Genomic DNA, 24,705 nt, shown 5'->3' on the forward strand with positions numbered 1-24,705 from the left:
AGCTCCACGCTGGTCAACATATATCAAAACCTCAGCCCACCCCAGGCCCAGTGCTGACTATTACGCAAATGACTTCATTTGCCCTTTTGATATTTAGAAACTGTACTTTTAAATTCTGCTTGTTGTCAGACGAACCCAAGACAATGACAGTTGTTTTCATCAGACTCACTTACACATTGTTTTGTTTAGAGCTACTTTTTTTATACAGTAAACATCTGGATGCCTCTGATGTTTTTTGTTGGGTGCAGGCAAGAATGGAGCAGACACCAGCCTGTCCAACCTCCACGGCCTTGAGAGCCAAGATGCCTTTCACATTACATGTTGAGCTGAAATGAAAGAATATGGTTCAAAATAACTGCACCTTTCAGGTGGGTTTCAATCTAGAAATAGCATTTTGGTTTTGGATTTGGATTTCCATCATTAACCGACTTTGGTATTATTATTATCCGGACAATTAATATTCACATAATGCTTATGTTTTGCGTCCAACAAGCCAGACATTCTTTTCCTTTTTAAAAGTGGCCTTGAGCTTTCTGAAGATTGGCCATTGACATGGCCGCTTTTTCACTAATTTTCAGTCCAATCTATACCTGAACAATTCCAAAGGAATGTCTTTTTTTGTTATTTTTGTTTGTCTGCTTGCTTGTAACACTGACCTATGTTTAAGTCAAACAAAAAAAGAACCCCCCTAACTCAGAGAATGAACTAGTGTTTTGTCTAACATAACAGACAACTTAGGAAAGAACCAATTTTGAATTGTATCTTTAGGCACTTTGTTTCCAATAGCCTGTCATAATGTGTAGCAGCTCACAGATGGCCAAGAAGAGCTGCAGGTTACACAGCACGGGTAATGGTCATTTGTTCCCATTTCTTCAGTTGCATCTATGACAAATGCCAACGATAACCCAATTAAGTTTTGCACCAAAAGTTCATTTTCAGAGAGCTACTAGCCAACAATCTGGGATTTCTCAACATGTTGTGTAGTGTGTCCATGAAAAAAAACAAAATGAGGAAAGCAAATAAGAGGAAGGCAACAGGTCTTATGGCGTGATGAATCCTCTCCAGAGCCTGGACCTCAACATTATTGAAGCGATATGGGATCATCTTGACAGAGAACAGAACAAAAAGCAGCCAACAATTAAAGATCATCTTTCAATAGGCCTGACAAAAGCTTGTCTAAGAGGGTTCAGACTGTGTTGAAAAGTAAAGGTGGTCCCACATTAACTTTTAAGCTTGTTAGAGTTGTACAAACTATGCATTTGTTGTATATACTGGATTTCCATTAATGTTTGCATAATTCATTACATTAGTGGACCGATTTCCGTTTTTCTTATAAATATATGAAGAAATGAGGGGTGATTTACAGTATTATTTCTTTAATCATAGCTGGTGGATCTTTGTTGACATGGAAAAGGCAGATTTGTTTCTGTCCACAAGAGGGTATGAGAATACATATTATCATCCAACAAGGTCAACCTGTTTCCTTTGTCTTAAAGCATTTCTTTAGTCTGTAAAAAAATAAAAAAATAATTAAAAAAATAAAAATAAAATAATAATAAAAATATATTATTCCACACTGTAAAAATCTGTTCTTTAGGTTTGTTGGTATAATAAAAGCTAAACTCTGGAACAACATTATTTAGGTTTGACTTTTGTAGAGAAAAAAAAACAACAAAAAACTGTCAGTTCGTCGTTTTCCAGTGAAGAGTGTTTTACATTTTCATTCAAACTACTTCATAACCAGTAATATGGAATGGTGAAAACATTCACACAGTGCAATTATTTAAAGTAAATAACAGAACCATATATGGACATTTTACACCTTTTCCTGTCATGAGATTGCCATCAACAAGAATAGAAGCATATAGTTGGAGACTAGGACAGGGTGGGGCGTACTCGTAACAATCCAAAGCTAATATTATGCAACACCACCCCACGTGTCATCAAGTGTTTGAGTTGACCTAATTTTAATTAGCCAAAGAGCAGGCAAATTAAAAAAAAAACAAACAAGAATCACATAACAACACCAAAAAATATATACATGCCACAATTTCATTTCATAACAAATAAGACATTGTGGTAGATTTAAAAAAAAAAAAAAGGCCATTAAAGTGCAGAGTAAAAAACTTTCATTGCTCAGACTTTCACTCCTTTACATATCAACATCACCCATTGAGTATGATCAATCAAAAATCAGATTTCTGAACAGCAATATATAACTTTTTTATATAAAGTTACAAGTATCCATCTCAGTTCCTGCTGTCTGGACGCAATAAAGTGCATACAAGCTGATTAAGTAGAGACGTGAGGTTGTTAAAGGCACTGTTATGGAACATAGTGTCCTGTCCTGAAACGCGTTTAGGGTTCTCCATTGTTTGGCTTTGAAAGTGCTGTGGCTGGGTTCTGGTATAAAAACATGTAGGAGTCACACAGCAGTCTTCTCACCAGCTCAGGAGCCTGAAAAGGGTTAGCCTGGGCCAGATCCTCCTCTGGTTGACACAGGTAGTCTCCGACCTCAGGGCAAGCATGGATCTCGGGAATGTTGTAGCCACTTTGATCGTCACCTATAAGGAAGAGTGGCCTTAAGATTAGACATCAGCTCATGCAGAAGATAAAGGCCAGTCATAAGACGTCAGAGACGTCAACAATGCCTTTATCTATCTCCGTCGAGGCTGCATAATCAAAAAATAAACCAGTCATGGGTGACCAAAATCAGGCCAGCGTTTGCACGAATATCGATATGAAATGTTTTTATATGTAAATTAATGCCAGAGTTCAAAGAATTTGCATCTTGACGAAACTAAAAATTACTTAAAATCAGTGAAACAAGTCTGTCTTACCAGATCTGTCTGCCATACTGTCAAAGAAAAGCCACGAGTGAGGAGAAGGGCCATATTTAACAAAGGACACATAGTGGCTAGTTTTAATGCAGAGCACGGCAAATAGCTGCATCTTGTGCCTGGGCACCGGAGTATCTGTGGGTACATCTGCTGGAACTGCAAGTGCACTGGGAGAGTGGCTGCAGCGTGACGGATGGGTGTGAACCTAAAAGAACAAATAGACTGTAAGGAAATCATACCCTGCACGTTTAGTTAGTTGAATACTTCTAATAGTCATAAGGCACACCTGTGAGTTGCAGGTTGCGCAGTACTGTTTGATTCTTCCTGGCTGCAGTTTACGATCTGGTAGACACTGCAGACACTCAAACTCGGCCAAACGTCCACAGACAAAGCATTCCCTTGGAGCTGTTAGGAAGAATCAGGCCATCTTTAAGCAATTGTTTAAAGGTCTTTAAAAAGACAGCATCCATTTCACATATTTTGTGGAACTTAAATCAATACTAATTCTATCAGCTCCTCACAGTTGTACAGGAGATCTGTGATGTCCAGCTCCGTGGAGGGAATGATGTGAGAAAACATCTTGTACTCGTTTCCAAACCTCGGCATCTGAACTATTAGACAGGGCGGCATCTTAGGGACAAATAAGAAAGACAAATGATGAGTTAATATGACCTTGCAGAGGAAAACATTATGAATCAACTCTTGGTTATTTTCCAGGAAAGATGAAGACTCACCGTTTCAAATTTGAGGTCACCTGAGAGGCAGGATGTGTCCAGCAGCTGCTGGACAGTGGGCATCTGTCCCATCTGTTCTTTCTCCAGAAAAATCTGGAGGGTGTAGGCTCCCTGAGAGGTTTCTCCTTCTGACCTAAGATGACAGATACTCAGTAACTCCAGAAAACAGCGTAAAATAGGGCAAGTTATTCAACACTGGGCAGCTCAGGAATACCTGAGTTTGAGCAGTGGCTCCATGTAAAGCACCTTCTTAAAGAGGACTGTGATAAATTCCTCTGGGTCTGTTGTGAGGGAAGGAAACACAAAACTGTCAACAGAAGGCCTCAGGTCTTTTACACTGCCTTGATCTCGTTAAGATATTCAACAATGCACTATACCAGAAATGGCTTTGTACCTTTTTCATCTGTCCTAAACGTGTCACATCCAAGTTGTTTACGAAAGTTCATCACACTCTCTGCAGGCACAAACCCTTGTCTGCAATTATTACATCAGTTATTAGAAAGTAAACACAACAAAATACAGTCTGTTAGAACTAAACACAACTAAACACACACAATGCAATACTATAATACAAGATATAGAAGGCCCAAGATAAACACAAAGCCTTTAGGTGTGTTAATACCTGCGTAAACGGTTAACAATCCTTCGCAGAGTGCAGGTTATGGGCTGCTCGCTGTCAGCAGGCCTCTTGCAGATACTATCCACAGCCACAGACGAACTAAACAAACTGAGAAGAGGATAAAAAAAGTTTTATCAACACTGATGCATTTATCCAAATGTTACTTTGGTTGTAAACCATCTGCTTTAATACATTTTCTTCAGATAATGTGAGAGAATCTGTGTAATGCTGTGTCAAATGCCGTGATCCGGTTTTACCTGAAGAGTGTTGCATCCAGGTAACAGGAATTAATGTGACCCTGTATCCCCTTCATTTTTCCCACCAACAGTGACGACACCTCTGACTCAGGGACAGGTGGTGCATCCTCCTCCGACTCCTCAAAAGGAGGAACTGAGGACCAAGCAAATGCAAAGAAACATGTTATTAAGTGACGATCATTGTGCTGAAAGCTTTGGATCTGAAGAGCTTGTGAGAGTTAAACGCAGCAGTCGTGTAGACCTCACAGGATGATTTTTAACAAGACAGTCAAACATGTTCCACCTAATAATAATAAATAAGAAGAATTTCAAAGTAAGTCTCGTTTCAGGTTTCACTCATGTCACTTCTCAACTCTAAATCCTGCTAATTACACAAGGGTGTTAAAATAATGTAAGTAAACCAATCACAAAGCATTATTTGCATTTGACTCATTGTAGGATTCATACATATACATAAAAGGAAGAAACTAAACAGAAATGAACTACTTTATAAGAGCAGGAGCTCTATGTAAACACTCCATAACTGTGGCACCTCAATGAAATGTTCAGATTACAAAACTTCCTGAAATGCGGTGACACATTTGTGCAGTCTGCCTTGGGTTCATACTGCAAATTCTAAAAGATTTAAAAAAACAGGAAATGCTTCATTTCATGTTGTACAGTAACACTTATGTTAATTTTTTTGTAATAACTTTGGTTTTAATAAGAGAAAAACAGACCTTCCACAAAAACTAGAAAAATACTACCAAAGGTGCAGGAAGTGATTTCAGTTAATGTGTGCATCCGATTGGGGGAAAAGTCTAACCTGGAGGTATTCGAGAGGTCTTGAGGGTCTCCCTTTCTGCAGAGGAGAAGACGAACCTGCTGTCTGGGCTGCATTTTGTGATGGGAACAAACAGCGCTCTGTTCCCCTTGCAGGTGAAATACCTCTGACCTCCGTACATCCCATCTGAGCAGCCGTTTACTTCATAATCCTGAAACAATTAGACTTAAACTAAATATAATAGCTAAAAAAAAATGTATATATATATATATATATATATATATTGGAAAAAAAAAAAAAAAAAAAAAAAAAAAGATTTAAGTATAGCTGTGGAAAATTCAATTCACTGACCAATTCAATCCCAGCCCATTCATCCATCTTTCCTCCTGGGATACCCAACCACTGGATGACTCCGTACACTGTGGTCCCATTGCTGGAAACCACCTCCACCATGGATCCCACCTCCAGAGGCACATGAGATGTGCTCCGCTGTTGGTTCTGAGGGACATCCTGCCCAGCACGGCTCGGTTTGACCAGTCGTGCAGACGATCCAATACTTGGCATGGAGTTGACGCATGTCACCGCTTTTCTGTTTAGACCTGCAAAAATGTTGTTGTTTTTTTGGGAGGGGGGGGGGGGGGGGGGTAGAAAGTCATATGACATTTTTTGTCTCATCACATGCTACTTCAGCAGATTGCCTTCCAGCTTCACAGCTTTTCAAAAGATATGTAGACAGTTTCAATGTGACAGTTTCAAGTGCAAAAATGTCATAGCATGTGATACATCTACTCTTACACATTCCAAAGCTACAGGACCAGTTTTTCCAGTTGTGTACATGAACCACTTTTTCTGGATTCCCTCTGGAGTCACAGGTGTCAAATCAAATTTAAGCATGTTATTATTCATTTATTGATCGATTGATGTAATTTGATATTTTTGGTGATGGGGGACATTCATTTTTGCTCTTTGAACCAAAGTTGTCGTGTGTATTTTGCCAGTTCTAATTATTAAAAATGTTTTGATTTGATACAAATCAATTATTGCAACCACTGAAGGCAGATGAGGCGTATTTACCGTCTTTCCAATGTAACCCGAGGGGGACAGAGTAAGATGGGACGACCTGGATGATGTCTGCAGCACTGAAAAGGGGCTGAGGAGCAGGTTTCTTGGATGACAATTTAGGATCACTATCCTACAAAAAGGAGGCAAAGATAAATAAACAGTTACTGAAAGGTGAACAAAATCTCTTACGTACTCGGATACTCGGCAGAACAAACACTTGTGTGTGTTTGTAGGTTTGAACTGATGACATCTAGAGCTCATCCCAAAAGTAATCTTTTGACTGACAACATTTCAAAAAGAGTGACAGATAATGATTACATTCCCATCCTTATTTTTCATATGTCTGAGGTTGCATCAAAGTGCATGTGCAATTATTATTGTGCTCCCACTGTTATGTGGGGTATCAAAGTCACCTGCAAATACAAAGAAAAAAACAACAAAACCCACCACAAACTCCACCTCAAAGCCGAGCATGTGCAAATCTTCTATGCTGTCCTTCTTCCCAATTTGCATCAGGTTCTTCACCAGCCCAGGAAGGTGTCCCTTCTTGCTTTTCACCACCACCAGGTCGTCCTGAGACAGCTCACAGATGGCCGTGAAGAGCTGCGGGTTACACAGCAGGTCCAGGCGTTTACTCATGTTGGAAACAAAGAGCAGGAGCTGGGCCTGGTGGCGCGTCAGAGGGTATATGTCCTCCCTCATCACGAGGCCTCCTCTCTTGGGGGTCCCTGCGTTGCTGCTACCGCTGCTGCACAGGAGCCCTATCAGCTCCCCGCGCGGCGTCTCCGCCTCCACGCGACCGATACATCCCCGGCAGAAGTCTTTCCTCGACTTGCCACGAATAACGATGAAAAACTTCTCGTTGGTCACAGTTTTGGGCTCCATTGTGACCCCCGTTTTCCCACCACTATAGCTCGTTAAACCGGGTTGAAGGTGGACGTGTGCTTATTGTAGAAAAGCAGCCTGTAGAAAAATAATAGAGGCGCGTGCTTTTAGCGAAAGCAGTTCAACAAGTGCTATTAAAGGAAAATAGCTTAAATATTACTGTAATCTGCTGCAAAAGCTTATTTGACAGAATCACACTCCCCTCTTTCAACAAACAAAGCGACCATCCCAGTGACATTATTTACAACTTTAAAAAAAGACTTCGCTTTTAAAGAGGGAGAAGAACTGAAACCGTTCACTTACCAACTGTTTTCATTTATTCACGTTAATCACGAATTAACTCCACATAAATACAGCTGAAACAAAACTCCCTCTAGACTTACACTGATGAGTTGGGTGTGACCGCTCGCATTTATTTCCGACCTCGATGTGACCGATGACACTCACCTGTCGGAGCTCCGCCCCGAACTGTCGCGATAAGACGCAAGAAAAGAAAACTGTCATCCGAGCGCTCCAACTGCAGATTGGTCTGCGATACAGTATGGTGACAGAGATCACTTAAATGCAGACTGATAAAAACCTCTGCCCTCATCAGTCTACAGCGAAGCATGGCAGAAGTTCTTGAAAGTTTGGTTGAACCCGGGTTTAAGCTGATGAATCATCTTTATGCTGTGCAAAGGACAATTGTTTCAGCATGACGTCTTAAACAGATTAAAGTCACTAAGTGCACCCGAATCAATGATATAATGGAGCCAACCATTAAGACAGTTTATCTCGGGTAATGTTATGGCAGCTTCTAATTTTAATGGCTTTAATTATTCTTCTGCACCATTCCGTCTATTCTAATATGAGAATGAAAAACAACGCACTCTCATTTGAAACGGGAGTACACCACAGCCTAACTCTACAAGAATGAGCACAAAAAGAGTTCTTGGAACATAACTGCACCCCTCTTGTGACATCTGAAGTTCACAAAAGAGCACCTGGATAGTAAACAGCATTTCTGGGACACAGGACACACAAAATATATATATATAAATAAATATTGCACACAAACAAAGCCTCATCCCAGCTGTGTAACAGGGTGGAGTGCATCGTGGTTTGGGGAGCTATGTAGTCAAAACTGATTCAGAATTTTTTTTATCTGGAGAATTGCAGGGCAGCTGTCGGTTATCTGAAACGACTAGTCAGGAAGGATTGTCCAGAATTCCTCATCAAGTTCAACCATCAGCAGCAGGAAATGCTTGATGGAGGCTGTTGCCCGAGACAAGAAAAGTTAAGCCATTAGTGTATCATTATTATTATTGTAATCATTGTAGTCAGATTAGGCTTGTGACTGAGACCCAATTTCAGTAACAAGCTCAGAAGTCCTAATGATTTAAAAGGACTTGCAAACTTTTTCTTTGTACAAAGTTCAATATGAATAGCTACTTCGGATATCTCATCTGTTGGCTCTGCATGTTACTGATGTTGTTAAAGACAGTAGGGATTCGTCTCAACAGTAGGATCCTCTGTTTGCTTACCTGCATTAATAGGTAAATAATATGCATATTTCAAAAATTCTTTGCGTGACAAGACTCTGGGGCTCTTGTTCCATTCTACAGAAAATGCAGCACCATTAGATCCAACATGAAGATAAGACTGGAAAACCCGCCCATGTTTTGATAGACACAAGGATTGACTTTTCCACTTTGAAAACTACAATGGAGATGATCAACTCATTTCTTAACATTAATTGTAAATGGCAGCTAATTTTGTTTATGATAAATGATGCAGTTCTGCCACTCTACATTTTTGTGCTTTTATTTTGAAGAGCACCGCTCTTCTTCTGTTACTTCCTGTTAACGCTGACGCTAGATTTTCTGCTCCCGTCTCATAAGGACATGTGCACGTTGCTCCAGATTTGGTAAAAACACAAGAACAAATGAATTACTTTTCATATTCTGTTGAAACTTGTGAAAGGTATTTTATTGTGGTTCGCTCCGTGTTTTGTGTCATTTGTATGTCACATGCAAAGACTGTCACAGAGATGTGGAAGATAGGCTGCTAGCAGGCAGAGCTCAAACTTAGCGCCCTTGGAAGCAGAAGGAGGTAGGAGGAGACAAATGGTGTATTTATTTAATGAGTGATTTATTTAATTTAAGACAAAGGGAAATTGTCATTATTATATTATTTTCAGTTAGAGCTGTAACTCATAAAATGTTAATTTCATGTAAAATTCATTACTTACGTTTAATACAAATGATTCATTTAAGTTTAAAATGTAAACATGGTTCTATGCATTATCTGTGAAAAATGGTACTATGGCATTTGTATTTTTTGTGTCCATTTTATAGTTTTCACGGTGTCAAAATGTCAGTGGTGAAAGGAGGAGAGAAATAAAGTTGCACCAGTCGAAGCTCTGAGCATTTTGTGTGAACAATCCAAGTGGGCCGCTACATTAATCATTGGTCTAGCTGCAAGAAAACAACAGTGTCAGTCAGCGAGCAAAATGTTTACAGTAACCAGTGCCCGAGTACAGCTCTGAGTGACATGTTGTCCACATGAACCACGCGACATCCCTGTGACGCAGTCCGCATGCATGTGTGACAGTATCTTGACTGAACATCAGCTTTGCATAACAGCCCTCATTTTCTGCAACATGCACACATGTAAAAGCAATACGCCTTTCATCAAACTATATTTATTAAGAGTTATTTCATAAATTCAAACCACGTGAAAGCATTTTTGCTCTCGCTTAGTTAAACTTAACTTAGGAAAGTTAAACTGCTGGCTGGTGACCACAGTACCAGAAGGGCATCACAGGACAGCAATCAGAGAGCTCAGCAACAGCTCCGAGCCCCAAGAAGGTCCATTTGAAATAGAACATGACAAAATAATAATAATCCTTCAAATAAGTACGATACAAATGAGGTACTTCTGTGGGCTCAATAATAGCTTTATTCCTCTGGATCCACAAAACAGAAGTTTTTCTTCAATTAACTTCTGTGGCCTTTGGCTTGCAAAAACGACACACTCTCGTCTGGTAATTTAGCTGATGGAGAGAATTGGGAAAGGACATGAAATTACCAATGTCTTAGAGGCAAAGGTCTGCCACCAAACATGATGTCTTACTTACTGTCAACAAGTAGCTGGTTTGTTTCAAGTTGAGGGAATCTCAAAGAGAGGCTGTCATTCTTCTCTTTATTTTGGAACATCACACCAACAAGCAACTAAAACAAAGTTTTAATGTTAAAAGTTTTTTTTTTTTTATATAACATAGTCTAACCTTCTTCTGGAGTCTGAATACAAATCTTTTCATGGTGTGGAGATATCAAACCTGGGTGATTGCACTCAAACGGTTTTGTCCACCTGAACTGCTCAGTGCCATGTAGGTCCCACATTTGTGCCAGGCTGGCAGCATCACAGCGGGCATGAGAAAAGTCAGGGGCCTCTTTCCTGGCTCGACTCCATTTGTCTGCAGAGCAAATGGTGAGCAGATAAAAAAATATATATATATATATATATATATATTTTTAAAAAAGAAACTCTAAAAACCATAATTTCTGTGCGACTGATTATTGGTCAAGATCTGCAGGGATGTTGCACCTGGTAAGTTTGAGGTTGCCCTCTGGTTTTATTTGGCCAGAGGAAGTCAAGAACGAGGCTGTTGAGAATGACACCTGACTTGGTCACAATCCCGCTCCCAAATGGCCTGCTTAACGAACTGCAACATAACAGCAGATAAGAAAAAAAAAAAAAGTCACATTGCTCGGCAGCACATACCGCACATATCCTGCTGACGTGATCAACAGCAAACTGTAGAAACATCAGCACCTTGCAACAGACACCATGAGGTCATCTGGCCCCATGACTACGACTTGTCCAGTCAGCAGCTCTTTCGGGAGAAGTTGGATAGTAGAGCTGTATTCAGTTGGAGAATTTTGGGAGTAATTCATCCTCTGATGGAGCACTTCCGTCAGATTTTTGCTGTAGCAAGAGCAGAGAGTAAGCTGAGGGAAGAAACTAGAAGGTACAGATTAGCATTTAATTTCTGGGGGCCGGTTGGAGACATGCACTGGATTTTATCTTTGAAATTTTAGGAGCAAACTAATCATTTTAACAAATAAAATGGTGTATAATCAACAATGAGGGTGGCATAGTTGTGAAATTGTAAGCCCCGTCGCCTCAGAGGGCGGGTCTTGAATTGAACATGCTGGCCAGCGAGGGTCTTGCTGTGCCTGCGTGATGCTCTGGCTTCCTCACATGTAGGTTAGGTTTACTGGCAATTCTAAACTGGGTGAAGGCAGGAGTGAGAGTGTGCATGCAGGCATGAGTATTAGCCCTTTGATAAACTGGAAATCTGTCAGGTGTATTCTACCTCTCACCCAGTGTCAGCTTGAATAAAGCGGGCCTAACTAATGAATGGAAAGATGTGAGCTCTGTAATGAAATATGATAGTACAGTGCGTTTCACCTGAGCATGACAGAAAGAAGCTCAGTTACTGATGAATTGTACTTAGGGTCACCCAGTCCACTGGTCATTGCTAAAGCTGCCGTCAAAGCCTTCACGGGGGAAAATAAACAAAAAAGATTTTTTTTTAAATTAAAAAAAAAAAAAAAAAAAAAAAAAAAAAAAAAAAGGAACAACCAATTCAAAAAGGCCATCTAAAATTCTGCTTAATCTACAATGTGCCACCCAGTACCTCAGCAATCCAGTGGGATGTTTTATTTTCTGTGACAATGCTGTCTCTGAGATGGAAGCCCTCTATAAGGTTCAGAGCAGCTATCAGGGCTGCACCAGCAGAGGGGGGAGGAGGAACTTTAATTATAAACTCTAAAACAAAACAGATTACAGATCAAGAATGTGAATATGCTTCTTTAGTGAATATTGTAGTTCAATGTAGTCTTTACCCTTGTAGTGGCCTTCAAGTGGTTGCTGTACCTCTACACTATAGTTACCGATGTCCTCTCTGCTCAGGACCCCTCCGTTTGCTTGCACCTTTGTACAGAAAGAGTACACCAGAATCTCCTACCATGAAAACAGACCATTGTAATCTGTTTGCATTACCTCATTCTCCATCTCTTGTGATAAGGTTCCATGGTAGAAATTTAAAAGGTCAGCCTCCAGGACTTCTGCCAGACCAGGCATTCTTACGTACGTGCCGAGACTCAGAGCCTGGCCATCTGAGACAAACAGGTCCCTGAAACGTTCCAGGAACTGTTCACCTTGTATCTTAGATATTGCATTAGCTTTAGACAAAGACATAAAAGCCACAGAATTAGCCTCAGATGAAATAACTGTTTGACATGAGGTGTAAAAGCGAAAATACAAAAACGTAAAGGAGTAGTTTGATTTACCAAGACTGTGCGACACATTGAATCCTTCCCTGGCTACAGCTGCAGGTCTGCTGACAACATCCACCCATGACAGACTACAGAAAAGTTGTACAATGATCTTGACCACAATACCAAATACAACAAAGAAAAGAAAAGAAAAAAAAAAAAAAAGAAAAAATGCTGGTCTATACACTTACCTTCCATACAAGCTGTGAGCACGGCGCAACCCCATAAGCATACCTGGCACTCCAACAAGTAGACCTGCCTGAGAATAATTCATAACTATAAGAATAAAATCTGAAACATGCAACGATGCTCCTCACCCTGACCTTCCATTACCTTAATCTCAGAAGCATTTTGCAGCATTTCCTCTTTAATTGTTCTTGGTGCAGATCCCTGAAAATTTATCACCCTAGTTTCATTCCTCTGCATGTCATGAATCAACATTACTCCTCCTCTGCAGATAAGATACAGATGAAGGGGTTAGGCCTGGCGTATAGTTCATGGAGATCCTGTCCACAGCACATCAGTCACATACCCACCAACACCTGACACATGTGGATGCACAACACCAAGGCACAGGGCGCCAGCGATTGCTGCGTCCACGCTGGACCCATGATCTCGGAGAACTCCTTCACCGAGTGCCGTGCAGAGCTCATGATCAGACAGCACACCTTTTGGGAGGACCTGCAGAGCAGCTGCTGTTAGGGTGAATGGTGTAGTCGAGACTAGACTTCGTGGATCTTACGTCACAACGTACCAAACTTGCATCCAGATAAATTCTGACAACCAAAGCAATGGTCACTCCAATGGCAAAGAGAATGCATACGGCACATAGTTGTATGGGCACGCCCTGCCTGCAGCAGTGCTCCTCCCTCTCTTTGAGTTTGGGCAGGCTTTGGTCGAACATATTTGGGCTACCAGGTGACACATCTGTCAACTGGTTCAGATCTGTGGCAGCACCAATGACATTTAAATCTTGATTTAAATGGAAACTGAAGGGATTGATAAGCCAAATCTCTCAGTTTTTCACTCAAAACCTCAGAACTCAAAGAGCATCCCTTTTTTCCTCCTATGACAATGAGCAAATTTACTTAGTTTTTTTTTTTACAAAGAGATAAACTGCAAAATCTAGTCAGCCAAGACTATACACCATTGGTCGCATTTCCACCTGTATCTTCTCACCATGTTTTGTCAAGTCATTGGTAAAGTCATTTGGTGATGAGCCCTCAGCCAACTCGGACGAACTACCAAAACTCTTGTAGCTAAATATTGACTGCTTGTTTAGTTTTGTTTCAGGAAAAACATCCATCCTTGCTGTACTCCCACAAGTACTGAGTTGGCTCGACAACACAGCAGCCCTCCTTATACTACTCCTCCTCCACAAAGTGCACTCCTACTTCAGCAGAAATTGAGCACAGGTGCAATCACCTTCAAACCAATGAGGTCAACATTTGCCTCAGTCAGACTGAGTAGTTCAGTGCCATCGGGACATTCTGTTTTCAAAGTTGGACTTTTTATTGACGTATAAAAAAAAACAGTTTTAAGCCAAGCACATACGGGTAAATGCACATTAATGCCCAAAGCACATCACTTTGCCCAAAATGTTTGAGGATGCATTTTGCATAGGCAGCACCTTTTTCTTCCACACGTATAAAATCACACGCATACACGTACAAAGAAAACACTTTGATATAGTACAAATTAAAGCAATAATATATATGCCCATTACCTGATTACAATTGTCAAGTTTTTGTAGTGAGTTAAGATTAGGTGTTCATCTTCAAAATAATTCACACAAAATTGGAAATTTTCACAAAACATGACGAAAAAGAGAGTTGAGTGTTCATTTGTGCATTAAGATAAGATTAAATGTGAATGATGCAATCACATCTGATTAATTCATGGTTGTATAAGCAGAACTTCAGTGGCCGAGGCTGCGATGTCCTGGCTGTTGGAGGTGGAAGGAGTGCCGCTGGACTCCCTGGCACACACGGTTTTGGCGCTGGATGGCGTTGCGGGACACATGATGCCGGTCCGCCAAGGCCTTCGCCTTCTGGGTGCAGGTTAACTGTGTCAGCTCTGTAAGAGCTTCCGGCTGGGAGAAAGAGCCTGTCAAGGCTCGAGTGGTGGCGGTGCTGCTGCTAGGAGCGGCGGGCTCTGCATCTTCCACGCTGGAAAGAGAAAATCAGTCATTGTTAAGCCACTTATAATAGTAGAATCCATAAAATTGTGTGTTACATGTAAAGTTTGAAAATGTTTCTGTCCATGAAATTTTATATAAATACAATATCTTGGGGTCAAAATGCAACACACTGCCAGTAAGGATGCCTTATGCTGCCTCACCTGTCACTTTCCATGTTTGCAGTTGCGTCTCCATGAAGAGGTGAGATGGATTGTTGCGTATCAGCCAGCTGAGCGTCCTGGTTTTCAGCTGAAGCCGCCGCTGTGAACACACAATTGGACGTCATCAAGCCATCAAATATTTCCCTATATAAATGAATAACTCTGCATATTTGCATAGAAGTTGTTTTTGTTGCTGATATCCTGAATATTAGATGTTTCAACCTTGGTGAGTGACAACAAGCCATCCTTCCTCTACCACTTGTCCAGGCTTGGCGTCTTCTGGTGCCTCCTCCTTTCCCCCAAAAAGAAGATGAGTGATCGCTCTGAACATAACTGTGTGTTTCTGTCCTGCTTCCCTTCTTCAGTTCAGCAGGAAGCTCCAGTGTTTGTAATAAAACTTCAGCTGTGGAGGACACGGATAAAAAGTAGCTTACAGATCACTGTACCTATAAAACGCACAATCATTACTTTCCAGTCAGAACAAGGGCTCTCTGATTGTGGGGGTGGGTGATGCCATGAGAGGCTTCCCTCCTATTGTTTTTTCAAATTTAAGCAGTGTTGGGTCAGCTGACTAGGACGTCCAATAAAATCCCTGATAATACAGTAGGTTGAAAAAGGACGCCGACTCCCCCAGAATTTCATTGTTCCGTCCATCTGTTTCTTAATATGAGGGGGGCGGAGCTTCGTTCATCAAACACCCTATCAGTGGAAAATCCTCAATGCTGAGTCGTTTCACATAACGTTGGCGTGCTCTCTGGAGTCTGTTTTAATGTTGGTATCTGTGATCATCATAGATGCGGGTGCCATTAATAGGATTAAAAGCAACTGCATCTAAAGAGACGAGGATTTGTCACAAACGGATCTCAGTTTACATGCCTGCTCTTTAAAATGCGTTATTTAAAATCTCTCGATCAAACTGCCTCTTCCTTTGTTTACAGTAATATTAGGGCACACCACGGGCTACAACAATATAAATCTTTTGCAAACCTACAGTGACGGCGAATCAGCATGATATAGTTATTATGCACAGGGGTTATTTTTATTTTATGTCTCTGAATACAGTATAAATGAACACCTTACCTGCGGTTAGTTTCTCAGTTTGACTCGAAGACCATTGTGGAGTTTCTGTCCTTTTCCCCAAAAACAGCGCACAAGCTTGCAATACAGGCCTGCGATCCTTCTCAATAAGATTGTTGTTTTTGTATTTCAAATGTTCAACCGAACCAGTCGGTACTGGCCCCGCCCACAAAGAGGAAACCACCAATCAGAAGTCGCAAACGGAGCCCGCAGCTTGATTTGAGTATTATCAAAGATCAAACTTAGCGGTCAAGAGAACTACCGTCACATTTCACAAAACTTAGACTTGAGCTCGTTTCGTCCAGAGTGGTGTAGAAGGCTCTGGTTTCATCCCAACGAGTTTGTTTGAGGTGGGAGATGAACTTAGGAACTTGTGTGTTTTTAGTGTGTAGTTAAGTTCAACTGTCGTTCATACGTTTTTTTTTTTTTATCAGTTCTGTGCTGTGTTCCTTGGCGCTACTAAAACCAAGGAAAGATAACGATTTGTTTCCACCTAGTGGTTTGATAGGTTCGCTATCGATCTGAAGTCTTCACATTCTTACCTGGACCGGTTCTGTATTCCGTTTTCAAATTAAAAGGGGATTTCAGTGGCACTTATATCAGGACTCAAAGTTGACCAAGTCAGCCGTTTCCTTTCAAACATCCTTGTGTGCTGTTGGATGCTTTTTTTTTGTGTGTGTGTTGTTGACCTGCTGAAAGACCTTTGACCTTCGTGTTCTCCCACTGTTAAACACATTTTTGCTCTAAAATGTTATGTTAACCCGGTTAACTTAACCGTACAATTTCTGCATTTATTTGACAAACTGATTTTCTGGGGAGCTTGAGGCAGCTCCACACCATGATATGACACTGATTAGTCCTCGGTGGACTATTTATTTTATTTTATTCATTTATATATATTCTTTTTTTATGTGTGTGTGCATCTCTGCGTGTGTGCACATATGTCTGTTTGTATGTATGTGCTGGGGTGGGGTGGGTGGGGGCTGCTTTTAAACATGTATAGCACTTTTCTGCTACATTTTAATGTATGAAAAGTGCTTTATAAATAAAGTTTGGTTTGATTTGATCATGTTTTACACTCGGCAAGGTGTGGAAAGTGATCTCCAAACATCTCTACTTTTGTTTCCCATCTTTAGAACATTAGAATATCATCCCAGACAGGTGCTAAGGAAAGTTGTTGCTAGTAATGACCTTGCCCTTATGTGCATTTCTTTCGATAGTGACGTCATGTTTGCCCTCATCCACAAAGCCCTGTTCACTCAGTGCAATCCATACAAACTCTCAAACCACTCAATGAGTTTCTTTTTTTGGTGATAGTATTGTATTCTCTAATTCCCCTTCATAATATTGTTAAATGAGGAACATCGACAATGAAAATATAGTTTGTGTATTTGTTACTTCTGGATTCAACTGCTGAAATGCTTTATTATTGGTCTGTCCCAAAAAGCTATTTTTAAACCCTCCAGCTGATCCAAAATCTGCATCAAAGGTTCTGATGAGAATTAGAGGGCAAGAGCATATTTCTCCAAAACTGGCTTTATTTCAATGGCTGCCTGTTAAATTAAAATTAAAATTTCTTCTTATATTCATTCATCTCCTCATATAAAGCTGTTATGACCTTGTTCCATTATATGTTGAAGATCTCATAGTTTGATATTTTCCCAACAGAGGACTCTCAGACTGCGGGTTTTCTTGAGTTTACAAGAGTTTCTAAAAGTAGAATGGGAGACAGTGCCCATCACAGACATTCAACTTGTCCTTTCGAAATTTATTTTTTATTTTTTTCACCGTTCACTGAGGCGCTCTTGAAACTGGTCGGAGCCCTCTGGGGACATTCTCCCCAGTTTGATCCTTTCCAAATCATAAGATTTTTTTTACACATTTCCTATGTTAACCCACACTTATACACATTTCTTATAATATAGCCATCAAATTCTATCTTGCAAAAATAAAAAAAATAAAAAATTGCTTCAAAGTTACCTGTCAGAACAGACAATGTTCAGTGACAACTTGACAATTTGCTCTCATTTACTGCGAACAGCTGCGACATAGCGCCACCCAGTGTTTCCTGAACACATCATTCATCACTTTCTTCCAGCAGATGGTGCAACTACTCCACTTAATTTATCCAATGCTCCTAAGACTGATACACTGGTATATTAATCTGCAACTTTATCAAATGAAGCGACACCGTGTCTCTAATCAATCAACACAGAAATCATCTAACAGTAACAGCCAGAATGAGTACAGTCTATATAGGTTGTTGTTATTATTATATATATAGATATATAGACTGTATACAGTTATATCTATCCCTATCTTATATACCAGAATTAATCAGGGCTTTACAGGTGGAAAATGTTGTCAGGTACCCGCGTGTATGGATCACACAGTTCCACAGTGGCTCACACTTTCATTCCCATAACGCTATGAGTTGCAGTTTCGTCACCTCTTTTCTTCGGTACCGCTGGATTCCTGCGTGTTAACGTTGGGAAGCTCATGTTTTCTGTTTGCTGGAAGTTGTGTGAGCATGAAGGCTTCTTCCTAAACACTTGAGCACCGATATGCGAAGTGGGGAGGGCCCCCAGGGCGAGCACACCCCTAACTGCCTGTGTCAGACTATTTCAGAACAGAGGCCAGCATTTAGTCATTCTGCATCGAAGCTGCACATATCACTTGGTTGCTGAAGTCCACCCAAGCTTGTGGATCGCAGGAGGATATTTCTCCGTCTCTGACAAGGACTCGTGGACTACGAAAAAAATCAGCCTTTTCACCTTGTAGAAACTGTGCGTCGTGACCACAGGTTACTTTTACGCACAGATAGTTTAGACACAAAAGGACAATGCCTCGATCTTTTTTGGTCAAAAAGTACTTCGCTAAACAAAAACCAAACTACAGTGAACTGGAATGTCAGAATGGTGAGTCGCAAAGTTGTTTATTCCTTGAATTTATTATGACAGCAAGTCTTACGTAAGGGTCGCAGTATTGACAGAAAACCTCCTATTTTATACTAAATCAAGCCAAGCAACATTTTGTAAATCAGGCTACTCCCCGATCAAGTCGAGGCCCGTTAGATGCACTTTCCCCCCTCTCTGCACGCACACAGTGCTCCATTCATGTTACAAGCCCTTGTGAATACGTGGGAGGAAACGGCCCATGGAATTTTCCCATATGGCTCTTATTTAATGCTCAGTCAAAGCTGAGAAAATTTAAGAAATGACAGAACAGATGAGGACAGAACAGTATGTGTACAAGTGGTGAACATATCTAAAGTGCATTTCACGTCTTCAGATTGTTCTGATTTATTCTGTCATTTTGTTTGATATATTTCATGCACTTTTTGATGCTGGCTGTATGTCTTAAAACATCTCTCCATCCCCTCTCAGACGCGTCCCTGGAGAGGTTTTCTCTTGCCGAGCTCTCGACAGCAGACAGCACTGCCACCTGCTTCACCACAGGTCTGTTGTGGGACCTGAGTGTCCTTCCTGCACTCTACCTGCCCACCTCACAGTCAGAGCCCTCTGCCACATCAGTTCCCCTGGACCTCAGCTCCCCATGCAGCCTCAGCAGCAGTGCTAGCAGCAGTGGAGAGGAAGATGAAGGGCGCACCTCTGACCCCCCTAGCCCTGAACCTGCGCACACGTATGCCCCTCGACAACGGATGAAATGCACTGGCGTAATGGCTCACATCAGTCCCCCAGAGGAGGAAGAGGAAAGGGAGACCCCCACCACAGCAGCCAGGCCAGCTTTCCTGTGCAAACACTGTCCCAAAGAGTACACCAGCTTGGGGGCTCTAAAGATGCACATCCGCTCACACACCCTGCCCTGTGTTTGCACCACCTGTGGAAAGGCTTTCTCCAGGCCGTGGCTGCTGCGCGGCCACATCCGCACACACACAGGTAAGAGGAGTGTTATAAGATACTGCAAAACTTTACAAAGTAAAGAGATGAATGTTGTAATTAGTGAATGACTTGATGCCAAATTGTTGAGCTTCTCTTGAATTGATGTTGTTGCAAGTCAGAGGGTTAGTGCATCATCGTTTTGCCATGATAATCAGACTGATGAAGTCGACACTTGATCGGCAGACATTATCACACAGGGAAGCCCTTTGTCAACTCAGTACTCATTGATCACTCATTGTGTTTAATGTCCCAGCAACAATGACTCGTCGACTAATTATCTTATCACGGCTGCTAGGGAAGACAGCAGAATAGGGACAGAGGAGGGACAAAAGGCTTAAAGAATGCCTGAAGGCTCACTACTATCACTGAGCACTTAGTACCTGCAGCAACTTGTTAGCGTGCTAATCTCATTTGGCTCTGATTGAATCATGCTAATTTAGTCAAGCTTTGACCCCACCAGCCAACCATGTGATTTTTCATTATCTTTACAATGTGTGTGTGTGTCAGGTGTTAATGGAAAGTTCCTGTGAACTCAGAAGCCTGTAACTGTATGAGTATGACCATTGTAAACACATTAAATGGGGGTTCCTGTGAAGTCAAATGAGATTTTTTACATCCTTCTCTGTCCAGGTGAGCGCCCGTTTTCGTGCCCCCACTGCAACCGGGCCTTCGCTGACCGCTCCAACCTGCGGGCTCATCTGCAGACACATGCCGAGGTGAAGAAGTACCAATGTGGCGTCTGCTCTCGCACCTTCAGCCGCATGTCACTGCTGCAGAAACACAGCTCCTCGGGGTGCTGCTCCACCTCAGTGTGAGACAAGGGACAAAGAGCTCAGAGCAGAGGACTTACGGCTTCGGCGAGGAGGTCCACACAAGCCCTGCTTATCGGTAAAGGACCTGCAAGGCCACAGAAAGCATGAAATGGTCTAATCTAAGAGACCAAGAGGAAATCAAACCTCCTTTATGGATCTGACTTTACAAGCCTCTCATCTTCTCTGTTTTATTATAAGAGAGCTGAGAAGCAGATTTTATTTTTTCTTACAATTTTGACTGAGGTCTTGAGGCTGGACCAAATCTGAACTGAACAATACCAAAACTCACTTGCTATCAGTCCCTTTGTTGCTATTGTGCCCATTCCAAACAACAAATACGCCGTGAACTCATTGGGGTAAGAGGTGTCTTTTCCTGTCTCTATCCTGGTGCTGGCCAGCTCAGGATCACGGCCTAGACACAGCTGCTCAGAGGTAGGGGTGCGTGGGTGGGATAAAGCTCTTGGCGTGTCACAGAACACACACTCGCACACACAAAATCAAATGCACACACAGCTGTCCCTGGTACTGTGGTGTAGATAGACGAGGTGCTAACAGGTGCCACAGCCGTGACCTTCGCTGGTTGATAGCAGGTGACTTCCACTGCCCTTGGTTTGCTTAAGAAAAAAGAGGAAGCATGTCACCGCAGAAGAATGGCACCAGTTAAAGTTTTTTTCTTTTTTTTTTTTCACCAGTGGGGATCATTTTAAGCCTCTGTTTTGACTACACCCGGATCGTCCCTTTAATCTGATGAAGTTCAGAGATAGGAAAAGCTGTTGTGCTATTATCCCAAAGAAGATGAAATGTGGATGAAAATGAAAGCCATGCACTCAAGGTTACCACAGTGTTAAATTCACCAGCCAAAGCCATATAACTTAAATGAATGTTCCTCTAAATTGTATTACTTCTACAACCAAAATGTGCCTTTTTTTTACCTCATTTATTAGCCATGGCTTAAAATCTGATTGCAGTATTAGCAGAAATGAGTTCTATGCAGTTTTGAAATGTCAAAAGGCTGGGACCAAAGACTTTTTTTTTTACTGTTTACACCATGGAAACATGGTTGCCTAACGTGATGAAAGCCTTTTGAATGGACAGTACAAAGATGAACTTTTACCTTTCCTAAATATTTTATGGCTGTTTTCTAGTGCAATGTGCAGATGATGTGTTATTTCTCTTTTTTTTTTGTACCATGCTTGTGTGTTCACTTTTATTCCCTGTATGTGTCGTAACTGAAACCTTTTCATTCAATAAAGTAATTTATGTTTATTAAATCTACCTCTGTTGTTTACTTTAGCACTTGGAAAGCTGCACGGCAGTTAGATCTCGGCTTTGGTTTGACATGGAAACGAGTGCGGTTGAGATGTTGGTTCATAAGGGTCTGTTTGATCATTAACTTGGAAATTTCAGTTCAGCATTGTATATGGGAAATAAAGTGGCCATTGTGTTGAAACTGAATTGCAGATGTGCAGGTGAACAACTCAATGCACCTGCTTCCAGTTTCCACCTGTCATCTACTTCTCACTGCGCAAACACTGACGGATATGCAAATCAGTCAAGTGAAACCCCGAGGGAAAGTATTCTGTCAGCCATGAATTTATGTGTTCCCCTGAACCTCTTGAATTGATTTTTAAGGTGGAATTCTACTTATATATATATATATATCAGTGATTGCATTGTTTATAACCCCCCCTCCTTCATTGAGAGGAGCACAAGACTCTCCTCTCCCTAGACAGTGAGTCAGAGTCTACCCAGACTGGATCCCATGGCTCCTCTGCTCTGTCAGGAAGTCAGGTTACCAGTCAGATTGCTCGTCAGCCAGTCAGTCAGTCAGTTAGTCAATGTGCGTGGGCTCAGGTTCAGTGCAGAGTGAGGTAAGCTTTTCCACAGCACAATTCCTGGTTTTCTCTTGAGTCAGGGAAATGTGCTCACAGCTACCAGGCAGGACAGCTTCTGCAGCATGTAGTGGCTCACCTCTCACCTTCTGTTTCAAATGAGATTTCTCAGATTTTAAAACATCTGCACCTAAATACAAACCAGACCCAACATTGAACTTATGTGAGATCCCTTGATTGGGTTTCCCTTTGGCCATAAGTTCTCATCTATTTTACCCAAGATGCTATTGGGCTAAAGGACTATTCCAAGCTCTGCTGTTGCAGGTAAGCCTGGGACTATTTTGATGATGTTCGTTGTAATGTTCTGAGATGAGGATGTTAGCTCTGTTGGAAAATACATCTACAATAATGCATCAGCATCTAAATGGTGCTCTCAAGTTACATGTTGGAGAATTTTCATTTTGAATTGGCATCTCTTTCTTCTAATTTCTATGATTTCTGTAGGTGGTCAAGATGAGCTGCAATCTGTAGAATTTTTCCTGAACCAACTCTAACCCAACATGGACAGTGTTTCCTCGGAAGTTGTACAGCCTCAATTGGCCTGTATGATTTCATGTATTTCAGTGTCGAAATGTGATGTGACACAGCAAAGAATTGTACCTTTTCTGCCTTCCAATATGGAACGGAAAACACAACATGCTCCCTTTCTTGTTCCTTAGGGAGAGCAGAGGGCTTGGATCTGAAATCTGAGAGCGTTTTCCTGCTGTGTGCTTTACAGTGCCAGAGCACTCACTGTAATTTACCAAAAGTGGCTGCTATTTATGCCATAAAGCATGTGTTTAACATTCCTGAACCCCACTGTGTTTGTGTATTCCTCGCTCACTCGCTTGCTCTCTCCCACTCACTCTGCCTGCCTCAACGGCTGTATTTCTATTTATGAGTGTGTGTGTGTGTGTGTGTGTGTGTGTGTGTGTGTGTGTGTGTGTGTAGTAAGTGGAAATGGTCCCTTCAGAACAGCAGCCCTTTCCCTCTTCACAGGAGGATCATCTCTCCCCCTCTGAGACAAGGCTGACAGGAAGTAGGAGTTTACATTGGCCTACTTTACCCAAAAAACGCAGGCCTGGGTTGAGGAGCTGCAGAGATGAAGTGCTCCTTCTCCCGCTGTACTTTGCCACGACCAGCGGCATGCCCCATCCCCCCTGATTCAGCTGTCCCACCATGGATGCTCTTTCAGCCAAGCTTTCAGGGTGGAGCTGGGTGGCCGGGAACTAGAAAGTGGCCTTCGGTGCAGCAGCAGTCAGGGCTCACAGTCTGTGAGACAGGAAGGATCTGTCAGCATCTCATAAACAGAACTCATCCTGCACTCATGACACACAAGACCTGCAGAGAACTCTCCCAGGAAAGGCCTTCAGACACCCACTTTAACTCCAGACTGTGGTTCAGTTGCATGCTCAGAGTGAGCCATAACATTGATGCTTCATATATATTAGCTGCCTGTCATGCTTGTGATTATCACCTGATGGCCACTGCTCATTTTGCTAACATGTAACAGCCTCTGACTGTAAGCTGACCACGGACAAGTGTAAAATATAACTTTAGCAATGGTATCTGTGTGGAAAAAAGTCATCCTCACGCTTTTGGTGGGTTTACTCCGGAAACACCTCTCACTTCATTTATTACTCCCGTGACCACCTCCACCAAGATTAACACCTCTCAGCGTTGAAAGCCTTGCTCGCATGTTTTGGGTTAATATTTTTCCCTGACTGAGTGTAGTGGGAGTTTTTCTCCCAGGAAGATATTCTTGGGGCTTGCTGTCTCACTCTTGAAACAGTAAAGTTTGAAGCACTGATGTAAATGTCAGAATGCAGAGCTAATTCTTCTGTGCTGTGCTGCAAACAGGCCAGAAACACAAACCTTGAATCTGGTAAATAAGGCCAACAGTGGTAACACCGCAAGTATGCTTAATGATGGATTTGATCAGGCTGTGGAGTTGCCCAAAGGCTGGATTGGAGAAGTGGTTGGGTGGGTTAGGGGATGGGGGTAAGGGTGCATATTAAAGAGTAATGAATCACACACTCAGTCACAGGGTCGCCGGCTATGAATGTACTCTCTGTTGGTTTTCCTGGAGCCTGGAGTTTACTAACTGATGACGCAGGCTGGACTTGATCAGAGACATGTGTTGCTGTGGACTCGATGCCAGTGAGAAGCATAGAGAAAAAGTGGGGAGAAGGAGGGGGGGGCTGAGCTCTCTGCTTTTC

General features: G+C 41.8%; 4 protein-coding genes across 4 annotated transcripts; 1 reads left to right on the forward strand and 3 right to left on the reverse strand.

Annotated features, from left to right (window-relative positions):
- Window positions 1–1,359: 1,359 nt before the first annotated feature.
- cyld2 (cylindromatosis (turban tumor syndrome) 2) lies at window positions 1,360–7,580 on the reverse strand. Its single transcript, XM_075460334.1, has 14 exons — window positions 7,464–7,580; window positions 6,723–7,238; window positions 6,288–6,405; window positions 5,565–5,812; window positions 5,256–5,424; window positions 4,451–4,583; window positions 4,197–4,301; window positions 3,969–4,048; window positions 3,789–3,855; window positions 3,575–3,707; window positions 3,362–3,470; window positions 3,127–3,245; window positions 2,841–3,045; window positions 1,360–2,564 (listed from the first exon to the last, which is right to left on the reverse strand). Exons 2-14 carry the CDS (start codon window positions 7,158–7,160, stop codon window positions 2,359–2,361), a joined length of 2,130 nt encoding a protein of 709 aa, XP_075316449.1. The 5' UTR covers window positions 7,161–7,238; window positions 7,464–7,580; the 3' UTR covers window positions 1,360–2,358.
- A 2,558-nt stretch (window positions 7,581–10,138) lies between these two features.
- On the reverse strand, window positions 10,139–13,790 carry LOC142376563 (glutathione hydrolase 7-like). The gene is made up of 15 exons (XM_075459969.1): window positions 13,664–13,790; window positions 13,239–13,429; window positions 13,017–13,165; window positions 12,818–12,935; window positions 12,676–12,743; window positions 12,500–12,573; window positions 12,210–12,391; window positions 12,053–12,140; window positions 11,845–11,975; window positions 11,616–11,704; window positions 10,977–11,129; window positions 10,749–10,866; window positions 10,480–10,617; window positions 10,279–10,372; window positions 10,139–10,194 (listed from the first exon to the last, which is right to left on the reverse strand). Exons 1-15 carry the CDS (start codon window positions 13,788–13,790, stop codon window positions 10,139–10,141), a joined length of 1,776 nt encoding a protein of 591 aa, XP_075316084.1.
- A 188-nt stretch (window positions 13,791–13,978) lies between these two features.
- tp53inp2a (tumor protein p53 inducible nuclear protein 2a) lies at window positions 13,979–16,037 on the reverse strand. The gene is made up of 4 exons (XM_075462020.1): window positions 15,905–16,037; window positions 15,047–15,227; window positions 14,825–14,924; window positions 13,979–14,652 (listed from the first exon to the last, which is right to left on the reverse strand). Exons 2-4 carry the CDS (start codon window positions 15,153–15,155, stop codon window positions 14,403–14,405), a joined length of 459 nt encoding a protein of 152 aa, XP_075318135.1. The 5' UTR covers window positions 15,156–15,227; window positions 15,905–16,037; the 3' UTR covers window positions 13,979–14,402.
- Window positions 16,038–18,534: 2,497 nt separating this feature from the next.
- Window positions 18,535–21,890, forward strand: snai1a (snail family zinc finger 1a). The gene is made up of 3 exons (XM_075462021.1): window positions 18,535–18,819; window positions 19,288–19,800; window positions 20,434–21,890. The coding sequence occupies exons 1-3, from the start codon at window positions 18,744–18,746 to the stop codon at window positions 20,616–20,618; spliced, it is 774 nt and encodes a 257-aa protein (XP_075318136.1). The 5' UTR covers window positions 18,535–18,743; the 3' UTR covers window positions 20,619–21,890.
- The last annotated feature ends 2,815 nt before the right edge of the window (window positions 21,891–24,705 follow it).

The sequence above is a fragment of the Odontesthes bonariensis genome, chromosome 3 (genome assembly GCF_027942865.1).
Source record: "Odontesthes bonariensis isolate fOdoBon6 chromosome 3, fOdoBon6.hap1, whole genome shotgun sequence".
Taxonomy (NCBI): domain Eukaryota; kingdom Metazoa; phylum Chordata; class Actinopteri; order Atheriniformes; family Atherinopsidae; genus Odontesthes; species Odontesthes bonariensis.